At 43.6% G+C, this 22,709-nt stretch overlaps 1 protein-coding gene across 3 annotated transcripts in view; it reads left to right on the top strand.

The window, feature by feature from the left end:
• Positions 1 to 22,312, top strand: part of Mtr (5-methyltetrahydrofolate-homocysteine methyltransferase) — an 85,453-nt gene extending 63,141 nt beyond the window's left edge. For 2 of the 3 annotated variants that reach the window (XM_077803064.1, XM_026412464.2), the window contains 9 exons: positions 3,606 to 3,687; positions 7,799 to 7,897; positions 8,885 to 8,960; positions 11,126 to 11,281; positions 12,747 to 12,943; positions 14,668 to 14,868; positions 15,857 to 16,049; positions 17,386 to 17,498; positions 17,900 to 22,312. In XM_077803064.1, coding sequence (XP_077659190.1) covers positions 3,606 to 3,687; positions 7,799 to 7,897; positions 8,885 to 8,960; positions 11,126 to 11,281; positions 12,747 to 12,943; positions 14,668 to 14,868; positions 15,857 to 16,049; positions 17,386 to 17,498; positions 17,900 to 17,986 — 1,204 coding nt within the window. In that variant the 3' untranslated portion in view covers positions 17,987 to 22,312. Of the gene's footprint in view, positions 1 to 3,605; positions 3,688 to 7,798; positions 7,898 to 8,884; positions 8,961 to 11,125; positions 11,282 to 12,746; positions 12,944 to 14,667; positions 14,869 to 15,856; positions 16,064 to 17,385; positions 17,499 to 17,899 lie in introns of those variants that run through there. The other variant, XM_026412465.2, reaches the window with a different exon arrangement.
• Positions 22,313 to 22,709: the final 397 nt, after the last annotated feature.

The following is a 22,709-nucleotide window of genomic DNA, read 5'->3' as shown; positions in this document are numbered from 1 at the left end:
TGTGTGCTTCTGCCCAGAAGAGAAGTACTAGATCCCAGGACAGTGTATAACCATCTTCATTGACTATTTCCAGGCAGTAATTCTTGATATGTTTTTCATTTATATTTCTTTGCTGATTAGTGATGCTAACACACCCTTTCTGTGTATATTGAACATATACTTTTTAAGTTTTTTTTTTTAAGTTGGATATTCTGCCTTATTCATACTGTTTTAGGCTTTAAGCCCTTTATCAGAAAAATAGCAAGTAGATTCTTCCAGTCTTGCTGGCCTTTTGCTGTTTTCGTGGAGTCTTTGGATCATAAAAGTTTTTAATGTTTATGAGATCTGATTTTTCCATTATTTTCATTTACAGTTAATGGCATTTATGTCTGAATAGAACCATTTTCTCTTAGGCTGCTTAGCCTACAGAGCATTCAGGAGCCTGAATGTCTCAGAAGCCTCTCTCAGACCCCTGGTTATTTCTTCCTCAGACCTGTTGAGGGCTTAGCAGGGTCAGTTCTTGCTTTTACTAGCTGCAGTTGTATAGACAATAGCTCAGGACTTGCAGATTTTTTTTAATATTTATTTTTTAGCTGTAACTGGACACAATATCTTTATTGTATTTTATTTTTATGTGGTGCTGAGGATCAAACCCAGGGCCTCGCATGTGCTAGACAAACGATCTACCACTGAGCCACAATCCCAGCCCCAGGGCTTGCAGATTTTTACTAGGATAGATCTCTAAAGAGATATAAGTTCTCAGCTTTTCTAAGCCCCAGTGGCTTATGGTAGCATGAACAGAACTAGAACTAGACACTTGACTGGGGGTTAAGGCTGTCCAGAGGTTGAAACGCGGTTACTGAGTTGGGGTCAAAGATGGGTGGAAATATACTTGGAGTAGTCTTTTTAACCTGTTGCTATAAAAGAATAGAAAAATTATTGCAAATCTAGTCCTCTTACAAAGCAGGACTTCCAAAGGGTATATGTTGTGTCAGTTAGCTTTCACATTTTAACAAAATTTTAGCTAATTACTGCAAAATGTCTTTTTCAATTATTGTTTGTGTAGCTTGGAGAATTCAAGAGGAAATCACATTGCTCCAAGGTAGAGATAATTTTCCAAGTGTGTGTGTGTGTTTAATTGCTAGAAAGTCATGTGCTAAATCACACATAAGTGCTTTTATTTTTCTCTGTGCACTGACCATATAGAAGCTTAGAATTTAGACGTGTATATAGGATTTTATGGAATAGATTTATATGCTAATATCACTCCTGATTCCATCTTAATCTCCTCATCTTTATTTTCTCTTTCTCATTTTTGTCATTGAATTTTAAACATTTGCAAACATGGGAGAAGACATGTTGGATCCTGGGAGTCTTGAATGATTTGGCAGAGACAGAATTTGAGAGTCAACCTTAGCATCTAGTACTGTGCTCTTGGTGTGCAAGAAGGGGCTGGGAGATTCTGGTGTTTTGCATCTTGTCAGGCTTTAGAAGGATGGTTTCTTCTAGGTAGAGAAGCTTATGGAAAAAAAAAAAGTGGAATTGATGTCAAATTACTTTATAAGGAAACAGGAAGCACTCTTAGTGGCTAAGCAAGTTCAAATGCCATGCCTTCTATCATATAGCCTTGCCATTTTTATGTTGGAAAGCAGCACTTTGCTTTTATTTATTTTTTAATAGTAGAATTCAGTGTTTCTTTTCAGTCAGAAGCTCATCAAAGAGAGAGTGGGCTCAAATTGACTGAGGACCTTTGAATGCTTAAAACTTAAAGTCGTACTTGTTTTCTCTAAGGGAAAGGCTGCCTGAGTGTTACCAGGCTTAAAGTAACACCTTCTTGCAGGATACGTATGTCAAGCAGAATGTAGAGAAGTATCTCCGTGCATTCAGGGAGCTTGCCAACTGAAGGGGAGGAAGCAAGGTTAGTCTCAGTTGTACTCTGTTTTGAAACTGGGGCAACTTTTTAAAAATAACTTTTTCTACTGTTTGAAAATCCTCCCCTTGGCAGAATACTCAAGGTGTCTTCATAGCTTTGTTGCCTGAGTGCACCCTTAGGCACAAGTCTAAGACACAGGAGGCTGTGGAGTTCATTCCAGGGTCTGGCTGCCTCCGATGCCCTGTGCCCTGCCTCCTAGCACCAAAGCTATGTTGCAACAGCCAGCTTGTGCTGGAAGGGACCCCCATATAGTTCAATTCTTGTGGCCTAAGGCTTTAGTTTTTTGCTTCTCATTTACAAATGGAGATGTTCTTAGAAAGCAAGAACAGGTGTGGGATTGTTGGTCCCATCTCACTGTGCATGGATGCTGAGTGCCTTCCCAGAGAAGCCTATAAAAATATGTATACTTATTACACCTTTAATATAATAATACTCTCCAGGTCTTTAAAAATTACTTCATTAATCCCTTCATGGGAACATGTCATCAATTAAGAGGTTGTGAAGTAAAATCTAGTCTCTTCCTGCCCCTTCATTCCCACCTTTTCCTTGTATGGACATTTGATGTGTGCCCCTTTGTGGTTTTCTCAGTACTCAGAATCTTAGCTATCCGGTTGGTTGGTTGGGGCAGGTTGACTGTGATATGTATGTTTTTTAAAAAATGGAATTGCATAAACTTTGTGTTCTATTAGTTTGTTTCTTTCTCATATAATAGCATATTCTGGACAACATTCCAAACAAAAATGCACTTTAGTTGAGGAAAAGAATGTGAAACCTCCTGACTTGGGTGAGTGTGCTGCTTCAGGGTACCAGGGAAGAGCAGGAAGATCCAGGGTGTGGCTGCCACCATCTGATGGGTTCCAAGCCTCTGCAAATTCTGTAGGGAGGCTAGGGAGGCTACTTGTGTTTCTAATTCTCATATGAATTTAGTGTGTTATAGAATGAAACAACAGATATGCAGCCTGTGCTAAACATCGAGCAATCAGAGGGCAATTTGTTTTGCAAATTTAGTTTAGTTAATTAGGTAATTTTAAGGATTAATTGTTGTTTCCCAGTACCAACATTTTCAAGTTTGACAGCAGGGATTTGAAGCTGAGCCAATCTTAGTAAAAAATTTGTTTCTTGGACCTTTGTTTATTTTGTGTTGAATTTTGAGACTGGGGTTCCTTACTACAACTACAGGTGGGACTGGGACCACGGGGTATTGATGCTGGCCACACAGAGGTGGCAGCAGCTAGGCAGTGTGTCTTGTGTCCTTTGCCTGGTTCCTGGTTCTGCAGGTACCCTGGCTGGTTGCCTGGCTTGTTTGAAGGAAGGGAGGTAGCTTGACCTTGATGACATTAAAATGCAGTGGCCTGGGACTGCTGCTTCTTGGTTCACACAGGCTGACAAAGAGCCAGGCCAGGGGCTCAGCCCTTGTTGACAGAAGCTGAGGACAAGGTCTTTTTCATTTGGTCACAGACTTCTTTGTAACCTGGGCCTATTCATTCATGTCATTTCTCCTCATCTTAGGATAGGAAAAAGTCATTCTTGTTTCACAAGGAAAATTTGAAATTCAATATTTGTAAGTAAGTACCTTGAAATCTTTCTCTGGAAACACTGTTGAAAGACATTATTTCTAATGGTTCTAAACAGGAGTTGTGTAGGAACTGTCAGTACTGATGGATGTGCTTTTCTTCCTGACCCTTCTTTTCAGAACCCACACAGCAGTTAAAATAGCTCCAAGATACAGCGCGCCTGTGATCCACGTCCTGGATGCATCCAAGAGTGTGGTGGTGGTACGTGTGGGGCCTTCCTTTTCATTTCACATATGTTTCAAAGAGAGGACAAAGGAAGCAGTAAGAGCCAGGGGAGTGCCCAGGACCTTTTATTTTTGCCCAGTTCTGCTAAAGAAACAGTCTAGGGTTTACAGTGTGCCACTAGAGCATCTGCTGCTTTGAAAGGAGGTCCTGGTGAGCATGTCCTGTATTCTCGAAGACAGCTGAGCAGCTGATGAGAGGGCTGGTACCAAGACTCCTGTGACCTAGACAGCTGCAAAAACAGACAGAATTTTCCAGTTTACACACATGAATACACACCTTGACCACTGCCAGAGTTAAGCAGAATATAGGATTTTAAGAATGACCTTTTTTCCAGATAGAAGAACACTCAAGAATGGATCAGTTGACCTAAGCAAGGACAGAAAAATATTGACTAGGTATTAAAATCACAGAATAATAGATTCTCTTTCTTAGCGAATATAATAAATAGCTTGTGCAGGTGTCTTTCCCTGCTTTTCTCCTTCAGTGAATAAGAGTTCTCATCTTATTACCTGTTTCATTATGTTTGCTGAATAATAGGAAACAATAGTTGGAGGGCATCTGAGACCATGTGGCCAACTAGTTTCCAAGTCCATTCTGAGCCGTAGAACTCTTGCCCATAAATGATGTTTGACCTAGAAACTCAGTGTGGTACAGAAAAGAGCCAAGTAACCCTTCTGACCTTCACCCCACTCCTGTTTCTCATCAAGAGAGCAGGGTTTGACAATTGCCATTGTTGGCCAGTCTTCACACTTGGCAGGGGAGAAATGCCACCAAGGAGGCCTGGTGGTTTTGGGGGACTTCCAGTGGTATCATGCAACCCGGACCAGAGTGCCCATGTTTCCTGAGCCATCTTCTGAAGAAATTCCTTTGAATCTGAAAAAATTCATATCTGTGAATTTTTTTTTACATGGAAATTATACAATAATTGCTATTATTGAAAGTTTGTGGACTACCAGGTGTTGAAGTAACTGTTTCACAGAGGTTATTTAATCTCCAGAGTGGGCTCAGAAGGGAGATACTTTTATTATCCATTTTAGAGAAGAGAAAATGGGAAGGAAGGGATTAGTAATTCTTGAGGCCACATACCCATCAGATGACAGGTGTGGGACTGACTGAATGCAATCCTCCTTATTCTGACCTAAATTAAACCTGTTTCAATTAAATATTCAACAACTTTTTATTTAAAAGGCTGAAATCATAAAATTGCCCTTTTAAAGTTTTTCATTGACATAGAAAAAATGTGTAAATAATCTATAGTTTTACTCAATTTTAAAAACAATGTTTGTGTCTTAATTTCTGATCATGTTTCTTCAGAGCTTATATTAAATCCAGTTTAATGACCAGTGGTCACCTTTTTAAGCTCTGTTGGCTATTTTCAAGTGCTTTGAATGGTGCTGAATATTTTCCATCTGGGGATAAGGCTGTTGGACCTGCTTGAGTGCTCAGTGCTTACCCTACAGGTGGGTGTGTGTTGGGGGATGTTGGTCCTTGAGTCTAGGTCTGGAGGACAGACTCCTTCAAACAAGGCCTTGCTGGGAGCCAGGCAGGGGAGGTAAGGAGCGGGCGGGCCTTGTATTCATGGCAGTGCATCCCCTGGGCTGGGGTTTCCAGCTATGCTTAGCTCTCCTCGTGTACAACGAATTGACCACTCTTCCAGGTGACTCAACACATGTCATATGGTAGGTCATTTGAATAACTGCTAGTGACTCTTTGTAGGAGCCATGATAGGTTTTGTTTTGGATGGGTTTTGGCTCAAGTTCTTTTGCTCTAAATGGAATGAACATTGGACAACACCATGCTTTAGTAGCTATCTTGTGTATTTGAAAGATTTAAAGATGCAGCAAATATTATAATCAGGCCTGAGGATTCCCTTTGCTTTCTTTCCTTTCTTTAAGAAGGGTAAAGTAGTTCTTTTAAAATTATATTTTAAAATTTCAACTTATTTTCTTTCATTGTACAAGTATTACCATAAAAAGTAAAAAAAAAAAATGGAGGTAAATAAAAGTTGTGATATGTCTCAGTGGTTAGCATGAAACATCTGATAGACCTCAGTATTGGTGGAAGGATTGCTAGATTAGCAGCACATTGGCCATGAACTTTTTTCTTCCCTTATGTGCTTCCCCCTTCCCCCATCACCCCTCCCTCGCTCCCTCCCTCCCTCCCTCCCTCCCTTCCTTCCTTCCTTCCTTCCTTCCTTCCTTCCTTCCTTCCTTCCTTCCTTCCTTTCTTTCAAGTAGGGATTGAATCCAAGGGTACTCTACTACTGAGCTTACATCCCTAACTCTTTTTTGTTTGAGACAGGGTCTTACTAAGTTGCCCAGTCTGGCCTTGAACTTGGGTTCCTCTTGCCCCACATTTCTGAGTCACTAAGATTATTTTAGGGGTGTGCTACTATGCCTGGCTAAGCTTGTTTCTTTAGTCAACAGGTCATACTGGGCAGGAAGGGGCACAGCAAACTGTAATAGTAGGTTCTGGCTACCCACTAGTACCTGTGCTAGAGGATTATAAATACTCTGCATGTTAGGGAAGTCCAGAGATGGGTTTCAGGGTACATGATCTAGCAGAGTGCAGCACTGTTAAGACGTTGGTTCCTTGTATTTGGGGAGCTGAGGTGTGCATCACTCTCTTGTTTTCATTTGCCTCATTGGGTTTCCTAAGTGAGGACTCTGTGGGGGTGAGTTTGTGTAAGGCAGTGGAATACTTCATTTGGGAAACTATTTTTTAGGCCTGCCACAATGATCTTTTCTGATTATATTTCTTAATGAAGTGATTTTTTTTTAACTATCCCATAGGTGATGGGATTGTTAATAGAGATAATTAGGGAATCCCATAGTTATAGACTTTTAAAACTAGGAGGCTCATCAGCCATCATCTAGTCTAAGTTGTTTAATTTTAGATGAAGATGCTGAACTTCCTTGTCTTTTTGTGTGTTAGAAAATCCTGCTAGAGAATGAGGGAGGGATAGTGCTGTGGTTTTCTACTGATATAATCACTAGCAGTTCTTCTTTCTTTGTAATGTTATTTTGAGCTATGGTGAAAGCTAGTCTTCTACCAGCTTGATAGTCATAATCACAATTTTTAGCTTATCTTGGTTTTATAATTTAATGAGTAATTTCACATTTTCTTAGATTATCATTTTTCTTTCATATCTTAGTAAAAGCTCCCAGTTGAGCATGAAGGTTAGCCTCATTTTTTTGTTAAACACATCATAAGGGCATACCTTATATGCTCCAGGTGTAAGTGAGGCATCAGGGGTGCAGAGGTGGTTGACATGCTCTTGGTTCTCAAGGAATCTACTTCTATAAGGGAAGTAGATGTGACCAGATACTAAAAGACTGTGGGTGATCTGGGTGTATTTGAAGCACTGAAGAAGGTACTGAACCCACTGTCTCCCGATCCCTGAGATCACCTTCAAATTCAGTGATTCACCAAAAGGTCTTGGAGGTCTCAGAAACACTGTATACTCATGATCACAGTGGTTGCCATAGAAAGAGATAGCTTAAAATGTGCAAAGGCAGAAAGCATAGAGGGTGTGCTGCAGGTGAAAGGCTCAAGTTTCAGTTTGTCTCCCAGGGAGTCATGCAGACAGCACTTAACTCTTCCACTAGTGATGTGGAAGAATGCTTTCAAGGAGCATTGCCAACGAGGATGCTTACTCAGACCTTGCTGACTTGTCACATAAGCCTGGGATGCCCACGTGTCTGGTCTTAGCAGCTTAGTCTTCAACCCTTCCAAGGTCAAACAGATACAGCCTGAACCACAACCCTTACCATAAATGATATTGTTGGTATCAACTCTGGCAAGGCCCAAAGCCCAGGTATACAATGACACTCTTATCAGGCAGGATATCCCAAGGGCTTAGAGCTTATCTCCAGGGAAGGAGTCCAAGATTAGGACTTTCTTTGACATGTACAGGATTTTGTACCCAAAGCTCACTGAGTTCACCTGGTACTGCACACCTGGGCAGGAGTGAGCACAGTTGGCCAAGTGAGAGAGAACATTGTTAGGGGAGCCTTTCTTAGGGAGGTGTCTCCAGAGTTTTTATTGTTTGCTTTTCTCTGGTTACTGACTTTATTTTGCATTTCAGTGTTCTCAACTATTAGACGAAAATCTAAAAGATGAATTCTTTGAAGAAATCATGGAAGAATATGAAGATATTAGACAGGACCATTATGAGAATCTCAAGGTAAATGACAGAAACAGGATTTTATTTGTTTGGGCAATAAGGTGATCCTGTGGTTTTGTGACTTTATTTACTATTTTAAGGAAGGCAAAGACTTAGTAAGGGTCCTTTCAGAGAAGTCCTACTTTGTAATTCAAATCAGAGTACTCTGTTGTCTTAAGTTCCCAAGCACTTTTGGTTATATTAAAATGAACCTTAATCTATTGAGGCAAACATGTGCTGGGTCCCCCACAGGTGGTCGGTGCTGTGCTAGATGCCAGAGTTATGAGAATGAATTAATATGAGCTCATACCTGCCGGCAAATAGGAGCTGCACATTACCCATAGAGCTCTGCTGTTGAGGGAATAGTGAAGGAATATGGAGGCGTTAGCCAGGACCTTCCTGAGCCTCTTTCCCTGATGAACTCACCTGACTGTGCAGAACTGTGTCAATAACTGTCCTGCCCTCTGTCAGCTTCAGGGAATCTATAATTACTCTTTTGACGTCTTTGGGGTATTTCCTCCTGGTTATTTGCTTCTGGGATTTTGGTTGGGGGAGTGGCATTTGGGAGTTTTAACAGACTACATGAAGAAAGGACGTAGATTGGTTTCTGAGTTGCCAGCAAGCCTGGCTCACTGTGAGTGGCTTTTTCTTTCCCCTTAGGTTTGTCCACAGTGACAGTTCCTTGGTTTTACCTTCTGGTTCCCTGGGTGGTTGATGATAGGCCTCAGGTGTTCTGAAGGCACTGGCATGCTAGACTGTTGGGGCTGCAGGGTAGCCTTATAATTACATATCCACAGCTAATAGAAAGTTATTAGTCTTTCCTGCTCCTGTTCCAGTGTCTGAAGCCATGTTGGATGGAAGAGGAGGACCTTTTCAGGATAAGGATTTTCACTAAATGGCATTTATTTTCTTGCAAAGATTTTGTACTGACTTTCTTGGTCATGTGTTTATAGTAGATGTGGAAGAAGTAAGAGTCTCAGCCTAAATAACTTTTTTTCCCCCCAACAGGAGAGGAAATACCTACCCTTAAATCAAGCCAGAAAAAATGGTTTCCATATTGACTGGTTGACAGAACCTCACCCAGGTCTGTGTGGAGATAGCTGAGTGTAATAACTGACAATATGCTGAGGAGATATTTGTAATTTTGTGGCTATAGAATGAAACCAGCAGCTAGTGACTCTCAGTTGTGCATAATAACAAGTGGCCCTGATGACTGACAAGAAAGTAAACAGGCAGCATTTAAGGAAAACCTGTCATCTGTTAGACACTGTCCTGAGGTGAAATTCAGACAGCTCTGTAGTGAGCATGGGTGTGGGCTCCATTTTGACAGAAGAAACTGAGTTTCAGGGAATAATTGAAAGGTTCCTAGAATTCCAGTTTGGATTTGTCTCTTAAGTGTTCAGGGAGCTGCAGGACTGTGCCTTCTCTGAGCTGTGCTTGAGTGGTCCTCCCTCAGCCTGACCTGTGTGTGTCTTGAGCAGGCCCAAGGGCAGGCGGGGAAGGTCTGAAATAGAAAACTCCTTTATACTCTCAGGTCTTGAAACAGTGAAGCAAAGCTTCCGCCCCTATTTCTTACTCACCTTGTATTTATCTGGATGCTTCCCTTTCTTTCTGTTTCATTTGGTTTCTTCCCTTTTATTTTTTTTTCTAGCTACCTTCTTGCTCACATAGGTGATCCCAAGGGAATAGAACGTGTGAGGTGTTTGACAGGCTCAGAGAGGCTTGAGCTACAATTGCAAACCCAGGCAGGGTGAGCAGGGGTTGGGTTAGTTGAAGTCATAGTTCCAAGTAGTATCTCAGATCAGCTTTCAGTGCTCACGACATCTGTGTTCTACACATGCCTAGCAGAGTTGAGAGGATTAAATTGGAAATGTAGGTGTGCTTGATTCTAATTTCATTCCCGCTGAGTGTAGTTTGGTGGAAAGAATGCCAGATTGGGAGGATGGGGGTTCTCAATGCCAGCTCGCTCCTGGCTGTTTCTCTGAGTGACCTTGAGTGTCTGTCTTCCATATCTGACAGTTTCCAGGGTGTAGAAAGGAAGTCCTGTGAGGCTAATGTGAGACATGTAAGAACCTTGGAGCAAACAGATCCATCACTGTATAGTCCCTGCTGTGACATTTTGCCTTTTGTTTCACTGCTAAGTGGGGCTAATAGCCCTAGGGCAGGTCTGTCTTGACCAAGTCAAGCATCCAAAACATGCTTTGATAGAAATAGTCCTGAGAGGTCCCACTGTTCCTGACAGCAGTAGGGACACTCTCCAAGTGGCCATTTTACAAGGCTCTGACCTGCTGTCCAAGATGTGGGGCCCTAAGATATGGACCTCAGAAATGTTGTAAGGACAGCGTAGCGTTTCAGGAGCTGCAGGAAGAAAGGAAGGTTTCCTCTCAAGGACCTGGGTGGTAGTGTTTGGGGCAACTCTTGATCTCTGGGTGACTAGGTTGATAGAGAATAAGCCTGTCCTCTGACTCTGCAGCAGAAGTTCTTCCCTGCCTCCCTGGAAATAGGCCACTATAATCAGGAGAATGGGGGTAGTAGTCATGCAACCCCTAAGGGGACTATATGACTTGTTACCAAACAAACTGACATAATGGGTGTTTATAAGAAGAGATTGTCCTGTATAAGTAGGACACAGTGCCCTGTGTCCCTTCCTCCCCTGTGGAAATAACCACAATGCTGAATTTGGGATTTCATCTCTGTGCATGTCCTTATACTTTGTGCATATGTATTAGCAGGAAATACCGACTTGTTTCATTGTTGCAGACTTTATATACAAGTAGCTTACTGTCTTTGTTTTTCTGTGATCTTTGTTTATTATTTACTTTATGGACCTGGGAATGAAACCTAGGGCCTTGCACATACTAGATAGACAAGCCCTCTACCAGTGGGCTGTACCCCACCCCTAGTGGTCTTTATTTTGTATTGTTTTCATTTATATAAGGGGAAATTGACCCAAATCCTCCTTTCTCCTGGGGTGGGAATGGAGGGCTGAGGGCAGTGTTTCCAGGGTTGTGTAATCAGTCAGCTGCACGGGAAGAATGGTTTTATTTAAGGTTCAGTGCAGAATGACTCCTTCCCCAGGGTAATTTAAAGTTCCCCTCTGTGTACGACAACTCCTACGGGGGTGACAGGCAGGAGGCAGAGCTTGGGAGCCCGAAGACTGAGGCTCAGGGAAACAGGTCTCTCAGGCTATGCACCCACGCAAGGGGCTCAGCCTGCGCCAGAGTTGCCCGCTGTGCTTCCCTCCTGTAGTGAAGCCCATGTTTATCGGGACCCGGGTCTTTGAAGACTATGACCTGCAGAAGCTGGTGGACTACATTGACTGGAAGCCTTTCTTTGATGTCTGGCAGCTCCGTGGCAAGTACCCGAATCGAGGCTTTCCCAAGATATTTAACGACAAAACAGTAGGTTAGTTCAGTAGGTCCTGTGTTACTGCCTGATATTTAAAATGTAATATTATGACTTTGAAAGCAGGAGTATTTGATAAGCCATGTATTTGAATTATGCAGAGTGTAGCTGCTTTCATTTTGTTAACCTGCTTAACTTTCAGATGGTTTTTAAATTGCGTGGTCAGTCCTATTACAGAGACTAAATTTGGTGTTTCATTTATTCACTCTTTCAATAAATGTTTATTGACATCTTTTACTTGCTGGGCACTAGAGATAAACAGAAGGAGACAATGTAATCCTGCCATCCAGTATCTGACTCACTGGGACAGTTGAGAGTACTGGAAATGCTATACTCCTCCTGCGGATCCTGCAGACCCAGGAAGAGCTAGAGCTCAGATGGGGAGCTCAGACCAGGCTTCCTGGATGAGGCAGTATTCGAACTGCTTTTTAGAAGTGGGATTTATTGAGGCTGGGCTTGGGGATGTGAGGTGGCACTGAAGTAAAGGGCATTCCAGGCAGAGGAGGCAGATCTGAGAAGGTTCAGATAGGTGTCCTGTGTGGGGAACTGCCAAGAGCCCACTGTGCCCAGAGCATTAGGGAGGGAGCAGAGAGGGATTGGGGATGATAAACTAGAGAATGGGTGAGTTGATAAATTCAGCCCCAGTTCTCACAACTAGCCTCACCCCCAAACCTACCCTTGACACAAGGGCTCACAGTGCAGAGCCAATCAAAGTCAGGAAATGGCCAGATCAGAGTGAGATGGAGGGTGGACTCAGAAATATGAGGTGAGTTTTGGGAAGAGCCGAGAAGCCAGCCTTTGCCAGTTTGTTGGAGAGGTCCTGGGCACATGTGTTAAGATGCTGAGACTCAGCAGCTCCCAGGTAGCCAGGAGCGTGGTGGTCAGCAGGGGCTTCTCACTGCGCTGCCCCTCAGCTTCACAGGCAAGCAGTTATGGGGCTTTAGGACTGGCCCAGCATGGGCCTGGGACCTCAGTGTTACAGATGCAGAAACCAAGGGAGGGTGTTCTGGGGCCTGGCTCCCCTGTGCAGGCATAGCACTGAGGCCACATAGGAGCATTTGGAGCCATTCCTTTCTCCTTACCCTGTCCCATGCCTTAAGATCACTGTGGAACCAGGGGAGTCATGGATGCACAGAAATATCAGGGAGCCTGGGATTTGGCCTGCTTTTCTTGCCCTCTGATAGACTGCTTTGGGCTGCCATAGCTTTGGCTCTCAGCTTTTTGTGAAATGGAAAAATGCAAGTGTCTTGAGCTGGGGGAGGCAGACTGGGAGCTATGTTCACAGGAACCATCAGCCTCAGCTGCTTCCTTTCAGCTGTGCTGGTGGCCAACACCAGAAGGCTTTCAGAGGAGTGGGGAGGGGTGAAGGGGAAACCGGCCCAGGGGTGGTGGTTTTTAAAACAAGCATTCCTTACTGGTTACTGTTGGCATCTTGAAGTGAATTCTTTCTGTATTTTCCTAATAGGTGAAGAGGCCAGAAAGGTGTATGATGATGCCCAGAGTATGCTGAGCGCACTGATTGGTCAAAGGAAGCTCCAGGCCAGGGGTGTGGTTGGGTTCTGGCCAGCGCAGAGTGTCCAGGACGACATCCACCTGTATGCAGAGGGTGTGGTGCCTCAGGCTGCGGAGCCCATAGCCACCTTTCATGGGTTGAGGCAGCAGGTACGAAGGGCATAGGGACAGTGAACACACTGCTTTTACTTTTGGGTTCAGTCACTAAACTACAACATTAATGTGAATTAAGTCCGAGCTTTGTGTAAATGATAGCATCTGCTCCCCCTCATCTTCCATGGGCCCAGGCCCACAGCACTTGTGAGGATGGCAGGAGAAGGCGCAGCACGGGTAGACCTGGCAAGGCCTCTTGGGCACCAGCAGGAGCGTGTGCAGGTGGACAGGAAGCACGGCTTCCTGAGCCACAACCCCAGCCCCTGCTGAGGGGTTTTAACACCATCTTGCCTGCAGCACTGGCTGATTTTCTGCCCAGTGTCAGGCTGTATTTGCTTTTATGGCTGGCAGAAGGCTTGTGAAGCTTCTGAGTGGCTACTCATGGATTAATTGATAGTCAAAAGCAATACCACGTGTACAGGAGCATCTGTGGTTGGTACCAATGGAGCGTTGGTACCCGGCCCCTGGCCCTGCCTCTTCTGAGCCTGGGCTGGTTGACCAAGTTCTCTGAGCCTCAGATGTCTTACCTGTGAAGTAGAGCCAGTCTTCAGGTGAGAGTAGAAAATGGGCAAGGATAGGCACCTGGGCTATGAGGAGAGTCACAAGCAAACCCAACTTAGCTCTTTGGTTTCAGACTGTCCTGGGGTGTCCCAGCTGTCTCCTGTACTGTCCTCTGTGGCAGACAGCACATGGCCAATATCATGTTGACCCTAACAGTTTGTTGAACCCCATCTTATGATGTTTGTGGAGCTTATACATCTATTGGTCCCCATGCAAACATAGCACCAGTACTTAATGTTGATCTGGATTAAAAATACATTGAGGACAAGCTGGGTGCAGTGGCATGTGCCCATAATCTCCATTATTCAGGGAGCTGAGGTAGGAAGATTGGAAGTTTGAGGCTAGCCTTGGCAATTTGGTAAGACCCTGCATTAACATAAATAGGGTTGGGGATGTAGCTCAGTGGTAGAGGGCCCCTGGGTTCAATCCCCAGTCCAGTCTAGCAATAAAACAAAACAAAAAGGGGGGGGCGGGGAAGAAAACTTTGCGGGGGGGGGGGGAGACCTTTTTTTTTTTTTTTTTTTTGTATACTTGTTTAAGGTTCTGGTTCCTAGCACAGTGCAGGCAGTGTGTGAGTGAACAAATAAGTGGGTTTTTAAAATCTTATTTTACTTGTGTCCAATTTCATTTTCTGTTTCTAGACAAAATACATGAGACTGATAATTTATTAAGAAAAAAATTATTTCTGTTTATATTTTGGAGGCTGGGAAGTTCAAGCTATGTAGCCACTTCTGGTAAAGGTCATGTACTGCTTCATAACGTGGCAGAAATTAGGAGAGGGCACACACACAAAAAAAAAAAAAGAAAAGGAAAGAAAAGACGGTTGAACTCCAGTCATAGTTTACCATTCCTGCAAGAAACACAGTAGTACATTTATAAGAATTCAGAAACCTCCCACCAGGCCCCACCTCCCTACATTGCCACTTTAAGGAATTACACACACGAACCACAGCAATTTGTTTATTCAACAAATATTCATTGAATACTCACTATGTCAGGCACTGTTCTAAGTGCTACAGGTTTAATAGTTAGCAAAATAGGTAACATCCCTTTTCCACGAAGCTTGAATTATTTGAAGATCCCCAGTTGCTTTCCTCTGTGCCAGTCCTGGTAGCCAGATTCATGCTAATAGCCTCTGTGCCTGCTGCTTGGGTTTTAAGGCTGAGAAGGACTCTGCCAGCACAGACTCATACCAGTGCCTCTCGGACTTCATTGCTCCTCTGCATTCTGGGATCCGGGACTACTTGGGCCTGTTTGCTGTTGCATGTTTTGGGGTGGAAGAGCTGAGCAAGGCCTATGAGGACCAGGGCGATGACTACAGCAGCATCATGGTCAAGGCGCTGGGGGATCGGCTGGCAGAGGTAAGTCAGTGGTGGTGTACTGGGCACTGAAGTGGAGTCCAGCTGGGTGAGATAACCACAACAGTATCAGAAAGATACCACTATTAAAACCAGTCTTTTTTTCCTTGATTCATATGCTGTGCTGGCTTTAACATTACCCATGTTTTAGAAATCACAAATCTCTAAGTAGTTTTCATGTATCATCCTTCAGGCAAAGGAAAACCTTCAGTGGTGCTATAGTTAGCCATTGCCTTAGAACCTTGACCTCTTGCCTTATGTCTGATGCCTCCTTTGCTTGCTGTGGTGTAATGTTTTTCTGAGAACCACCCCCAGAATTAAAAACCAGGTTGGGTGTGGTGGCGCACACCTGTAATCCCAGTGGCTGAGGAGGCTGAGGCAGGAGGATTGCATGTGCAAAGCCAGCCTCAGCAACAATGAGGCGCTAAGCAACTCAGTGAGACCCTGTCTCTAAATAAAATACAAAATAGGGCTGGGGATGGGGCACTGTGGTTGAGTGCCTCTGAGTTTGATCCCTGATACCCCCCCGCCACTGCAAAACAAAACATGTTTGTTTTAGAACCCCTCATTCTGATGTTCGTATCTTCTATAGATTCTTCATCTTGCTATATGGAATAGGGCAGCCAAGGCTGTGGGGAAAGCCTGTCCCCTTTCCCTGTGGTGAGCCATGGAGGAACGCAGCTGTGTGGTCTCTGCTGCTCTTTCTGGGAGTGGTGCTGTAGACTGACTTTCAGAGAACATTAATATTAAAAATCTTGGAATTCTCAGATCATTAAACATGACACTCAGAGTCCAGGTTCAGGTTGCTGTAGAGCAGCAGAGTGGCTAATGAAAGGATAAACTCTCAAGAACGCAGCCTGTCCCCTCTTGCAACTTCACCCTGGTTGTGGGCCTGCCGAGGGAAGCTGTTCCGTGTGACTTTGACCGGGAGGGAGGCTGCTGGCATGCCACACGCTCCTGCTGCTGCCTGACCCTCTGCTCTGGTTCCCAGGCCTTTGCAGAGGAGCTGCATGAGAGGGTTCGCAGAGAATTCTGGGCCTACTGCAGCAGTGAGCAGCTGAGCGTCCCGGACCTGCGCAAGCTCCGGTATGAGGGGATCCGGCCAGCTCCCGGCTACCCCAGCCAGCCTGACCACACTGAGAAGCTCACCATGTGGAGACTGGCTGACATCGAGCAGTGCACAGGTGTGTGTGGAAGGGTGAGCGCCTGTCTTTCCTCACTCAGTTACGCTTTTTACCAGGGTAATGGCACCTATGGTTAGAGATTTTTTAAAAATAGAAGAGTTACAATGAAATCAACTCTTATCCCTCCCTTTCTCACTTTTAGCTATATGCATTGTATTTTACTTTCATACTACTATATTGTCTTTTTATATCACCTTTATAGATTGATCAATTTAAATTATTTTCTCTTGACCTATCATGGATGAGATATCTTCTCCCACTCCTTGCCGGCCCATTGCCCTCTTGCCCCAGTTCTCTCTTCCTGGTGTGATAGTGTCTTTCATCCCTCCTTAGCAACCCACAGATGATGTCCTATTGGTGGTATTATCTGCTTCAGGCCCATGTTGTTTGCTGGTGGTATCTCTGGACACCAGCCTTTCAGAGTTCCCAGCTCCCTCCTCTTTCCTATCATGCTGGTATGAACATTTATGCTCTTCTGTATTCATAATTTACTCATGTTTTATCTGTGTTTTGATTCTCATAGTTAAAATGGAAAGTTGGCACATGTACTCTTGAGATAGAGCCCTGGGCGCCCAGTGTCAGCATTCCTGGCCCAGGGCAGAATCTGCCATGGTTCCGTGGCTGTGCATTGTCCCATCCTTATGCAGGTTCTAGCCCTTACCACAGATCACATGTTGACAAGACTGAGGCCGAGTTTACAGTTTTCAGTGGGAATAATGAAAGGCATGCTGTCAAGCTGGCAGAGCTAAAGGAATCCAGGTTGAAGTGAGAAACTGCACAATGCAAGCAGTCCTGGGATCTGGATTTGGGTCCTGTTTTCCACAAGCCAGCTGGGGATCTGTGGCAAGGCACTTGACCTTTGAGTTGTTCTCTTTCCATGTCCATAACATGAGTAGCTTAGAATAGATAGCCTTGGGGGTCCTTTTGGGTTCCCAGACCCCAGGAGAAAGTATCGCTTCTTTCTTGTGCTATTGTGAGCTCATTCCTCACTGGCACCAGCTATCAGTCATTGCTCTTGTTGCTGGCCCCTGGAGCTATGTGGAGCTGTCAGATGGTTCTGTCTTCCCCAGGCTTAGCAGCAGGTTGCGGCCTCTGCACTGATCTTTGGTAACAGGGGAAGAATACAGAGAATCTCTTCCCAGTCTCTAGCATGTTCTGACTTTGTTTTTCTGTCCAGTAGGAATTTGCTAGACCCTTCTGGTCACAGCTTTCTTGCTGGGCCATGTGTCTACCTAGAAGGTATAAAATTTACTTTGATTTATGTGTTCAGCGAGTCTACTGAGTGCCCCGCACGAGGCCCCCAGTGAATGAGCGTTTTCTGCATTGCCCTCTCTAGGCATCAGGTTGACAGAGTCTTTGGCAATGGCACCCGCCTCTGCAGTGTCGGGCCTCTATTTCTCCAATCTGCAGTCCAAATATTTTGCTGTGGGGAAAATTTCCAAGGATCAGGTAAGTGTGTGGTTTCCTTGGATGCCTGTTGTGTTTTAAATGGAACTCTAGAATCGATTTTATTTTACCTGTGAATGAGAATAAAGGAAGGGAAGGGAATGATGATATTTTCCCCATTAATGTCTGAATTTGATCTTAGCCAATTACCTTATTCCAGCCCTCCCTCTACCAGGAGCATACATAGCCTGCTTCCATACAGTGGGTATTTATTAAGTACTGTTTTCTGCCCAGAGATGAAGGCAGCTAGGTAGACAGATAAATATCTATCTGCATTTAACTCAGTAGATTGCTACTAAGATAAGAAATGGAAGGTACTTAATGTTTCTTGACAAAACCTGAGGAAACTTTAGTTCAGAAAGTCTTAGCACTTGGATTTACTTGGGTGCTTCTTTTTTTTGCAGGTTGAAGATTATGCTCTGAGGAAGAACATGACTGTGGCTGACGTGGAGAAATGGCTTGGACCCATCTTGGGATATGATACAGACTAACTTTTCCTCCTGCCCGCCCTCCTCCTCTTAACCTTCTGTGTGCTTGCTCACCTCAAAGAGAGATAATCCAAAGTGCCTTAAAAACAACAACAAAGGCCTGAGTGCATCTGGTCAGCACAGCCCTGCTTCTAGCTTTGGAAACTATCCTGGAGATGCTATGGAGGAACGGGGCTTCTGGGGATTTCTGGAAGACATCGCTGTTTTTAGGTACCTTGAATGAGTAGCAGTGAGGTTTCGTGGCTCTCATGGTGTCCCTGGTACCTGGGGACTGGACAAGCTGGAAACAGGTCTTTTGCATTTCAAAGCAAGTCAGCCTGCTTCTTCTCCATTTTACCTTGGATCTAGGAGGGAACTCACTCCTCCTAGAAAATAAGCCTGCAACCTGGTTGGAATAGAGAAATGTAACCCTGGGGCAGAGTGCCACTGTGAGAAATGGGGTGTTTAATCTAAATGGTCCCAACAGCAGACTCTGACAGGAAAGAGAGTATCTCTGCTCTCTTGGAAAGACTTCATTTTCTAAGGCTCAGCTAAATGGCTGCAGAACTCCTTTTGGCTAAGGCATCTCACTGCTTGCATGTCAGAAGTATTGAGCTGTTTGCCCTGGTGTGCTGAGTGCAGTCACGCTCTCCAAGCTTTTTTTGTGTGTGTGCTCCCACAATTTCCTAATCCCTTCCCTGAGGGGGGATAAAAGGAAGTGGAGAAGGAGTGGCAGTTAAGGGTGGTTCATGTCTTTTAATTGTCTTCAGAATTGAGCAGATTCTTAGCTCAGCTGCAGTGACCTTTGCAGAGTTGGACTGTGGACAGTCTGATGTCATTCAATTCTTCTTTTTCTATACTGATCTAACTCGAAACTCATATAGTTTAGAAATAGCATATTGACTTGTTCTGGGCCATTTTAGGGGAAATGGTAAGCGCATGGACTTCGAAGTCAGATATACGTGGACTCAAATTTCAGCTTTGGCTACTTAATTGCTGTGTGATATAAGTAAATTACTTAGACTTTCCAATATGCTTTCTCATCTGTAAAGTGAGAATAAAGAGTGGTTTTTGTCTCATTGACATGAGATGCAGACTAAAGGACATGATGCATGTGGGACAATTCACATGGCATCTGACACACAGCAAGTTCTTAATAAATGGTAGCTTCTGTGGAGTTCTGTAGGTAGCCCCCAGACTCCTCATGTAGCAGGTGCTCCTGAAAAGAGAACAAGAGGTTAACAGAGGGCAAAAGAATGGGGAAATTTTGCATCGTCATGACGGGACTGAACCTGCTGGATCAGGGGTTCAGACCTCATTTGACTGGGAAAGAGAATCTGCCTCCTATGTTATGTGCTTCATTGGGACTCACTCACTGTGAGCCAAACATCCTCACTTATCTCACTGCATATCAGCTGGCCATGCCCCTAAAGCAGTGGTATGTTGAGGTTTGTTGGAGGTGAAAGGGGGAAAATAAAAAGACTTGGGAAATAATTCTGCGTAGCAGCCATAGCATGTATGTGTTTATTGGAGAGCAGCATACATTTCCAGTATCGAGTACCCCTAAAGTGAAGGTGATTGTGTACTTTCTTTAGGTACACTTAACTTGTTTCAGATTGAGAATAGCACTTGGTGTCCTGAGCCACTTAGTTGGAGAACTTACTTCCTGTTCCATAGCAGGTATATTATTTAGGCTTTGGGACATTCTTCTTCGGGAAAAAGAAACCTCCTTCAAATATGTTAATATATTTTATTTGAATAGTTACTAAGAGTGTCCTGATTGTTAAGTACTTGCCATATCTTCTCTCAGCTGGTTTGAGATAGAGTGGCTTTCTTGAATGTGATGTCAGGCTAATCCCATGAAAGATCTGTTTCTAAAGACAAAAATTTTGTAAGTTCAAGTACCTGTGTGATCATTAAGAATAAAATACAACCTAAAGGCACCCTCCTGGGTTTATCTCAGGTGCCAGAAAAGCAGGACTTCAAAGGCAGGGAGTTTAGTGACATTCTAGACTCAGGTCTTCCCTGTGTGGCTGACTCAATCCACAACCTCTTCCATTGTCAGCATCTGGGACTGACGTGAACTGCGCGCTTAGCACCTCCGCATTCACTAAGGCTCCATGTAAACTTTTCCCTCTAAAGAATTGTCCCCATTTTGCTGCTGGTTCTGCTGTTACTGAGGAGGCTGGTGGTTGAGCTCAGGTCTTAAATACTATTTGTCCTTTGAGCCATTCTGCTAGCCGCCACCCTTCGTACAGTGAACTCATGGAGAACAGTCAGGCATGCCGTCAGCAGACGTAGGGTACCTCGCCCCTGCCAGCCATCTTCTCCTCACGTTCTCTGTAATGCATACACATACACAAACCCCTGCCCTGTGCTTTCTCATTACTCCTGCCACTAGGGACCTCGTGATTATTAGTCCCAGGGTCCTTTGCAATAGGTTTTCTTTTCTTTGGTTTTAGACAGTATTGACCAGTTTTTCAAAAATTTCTCTACACTGGTTCCCCCTTGACATTCCTTCTCTGGTTAACCTTCTATATTTATGATAATGTATCAACCCTTTTCATAACTCTCTCTGCCCACTGAAACTCTCATGTCCCCAGCAGTTGGTCAGCAGTGGCCTCTCAGGCAGTGCTGTCTGAGAGGGGAGGCTGTCCAGTCGATAGCTGCACTTCTCTCCATCTAGACTTCCCTCTGCTGATGGACATGGTGATGCTCAGCTGCTTCCCGAGGACATACTTGGGTCTCACCCTGTGTCCCAAACCCTGTCTTTGATGCCTCATTTTAACCCCAGCACATTCACTGACAGGGAGAGATGCTTCTGCCCAAGCCACAAGTCTCAGGCTTACCCATAATCTTTTTTTAGAACTTTGCACTTAAATATGCACTTATCCTACTTGAGATGGATGGTGGTAGATTTATTCAGGAACACAGTGATTGAATCCTGGTTTAACATTTGAAGAATAAAGAGTTGGGCACAGTGGTGCACTCCTGTAATCCCAGCAGCTCAGGAGGCTAAGGTAGGAGGATCACAAGTTCAAAGCTAGTAAGACCCTGTCTTAATAAAAAGAGACTAGGGATAATGTGGCTCAGTGGTTAAGTACTCCTGAGTCCAATCCCTGGTACAATAAATAGATAATAAATAAATAAAACAAACAATTTAAAGGCTAAAGAAGCATCAAAAGAACAAATGAGGGCTGGGGTTGTAGCTCAATGGTGGAGCAATTATCTTGCATCTGTGAGGCACTGGGTTTGAGCCTTAGCACCACATTAAAATAAATAAAGATACTGTGTCCACGTATAACTAAAAAATATTTTAAAAAGAACAAATGAAGAACTGTTTGTTCACAGAGAATGGGACAATTAAAGACTATAAAGATACTAGAGCTTCCCAAATTGAGCTATAGATTCAATACTGTTTCCAACAGAAATTCAAACAAAGGTTATGTTAAACATAAGCAAATATTTAAACTTATGTAGAATAGCAAAGGGGTAAGAGGACCAGATGCTTCTGAAGATGAAGAGGGTTAGGGGATTTGTTTTACAGTACATCAAGTTTTATCATAGAATGTCATGTGGTGCAGAGGTGACTTTCTGAGCAGTGGAATGAGAGCCTAGAAACCAGTCCATGGATATGTTGTGTTGGCCTTGGTGGCCCAGTAGGAATGGTGTGGCCAACGAATAAGGATAGGAGGGCCAACTCGAGAAGTACAATGCTAGAGTATGGCTGTGCATCTGGGAAAGAAGGAGAGTTAGTGCTGCTTCCCCTCTTGCCCAACAGCCGATTCCAGAAGTGCAAAGTGCAGACAGCAGCAGTTTTAAACTTCACATGAAAACCTCCATAAAGCAGGAACGACAGGCACTAACCCTAAAAGATGATTAAATCAGTTCAACCAAACCAAGGGCTATATTAAGCAAATAATTTAAAGTGAAGAAACAAACCAGAATGTATTCACAATACAAAAAACTGACAAAAGATAAGTTATATAGTTTATATTTTGAAAAAATAGAAGAAACTTAAAAAGGCATTTCTCATGGGGCTTATAAATGAATAGGAAGATGTCCCTAGCATTACTGATTCGGCAAGTATAAATTAAGACCACAGTCTTAATTCCATTGTATATCCTTAAGATTTGCAAAAATCGGGCCTGATCATAGGAGGGGTTAGAGAAGATCTGTGAAACGCACACGTTATGCAAGTCACCATTCCTGTAGAAAACAGTTACACTTGCTGACATGAATGTTTGCAGATCTTGTGATCTAGCTTTCATCTTGCAGTCATCTTCAACAATGTCTTGCCCTTTAGTATATGCAGAAATGTGCAAGAATGTTCATAGTAACGTGTAATAGTTTGTAACTAGAAAAAGTGAAACATCTGTCTGTAGAGGATAGATTCATAAATTATATATATATTTACTCTAAGTGATACTATCTGTAATGAAAGTGAATGATCTGTAGTTATACCTGGCAATAAGAATGAATCTCAAAATGTTAATGGAAAAAACAATTTCCATGACACTACTTGTAGTAAGATACTATTATTATTGAGCTCAAAAATAAGCAAAACCAAAGAATATATTGTCTGAGCATGCATACAAAAACTGTACTGTTAAAAAAGTTAATAGTGATAAACCAAAATTTAGCTCAGCAGGATCAATAAATGGGGACTGTCTGTCTTCCATGATGCAAATCCATCGAGTGACCTGCCAGGTATGGCAGCAGCTGAGCAAGGAAATTTTGAATTTCT

The sequence above is a fragment of the Urocitellus parryii genome, chromosome 9 (genome assembly GCF_045843805.1).
Source record: "Urocitellus parryii isolate mUroPar1 chromosome 9, mUroPar1.hap1, whole genome shotgun sequence".
In the NCBI taxonomy this organism is placed as follows: Eukaryota; Metazoa; Chordata; class Mammalia; order Rodentia; family Sciuridae; genus Urocitellus; species Urocitellus parryii.
This window is presented reverse-complemented; position numbering and strand designations above follow the sequence as displayed.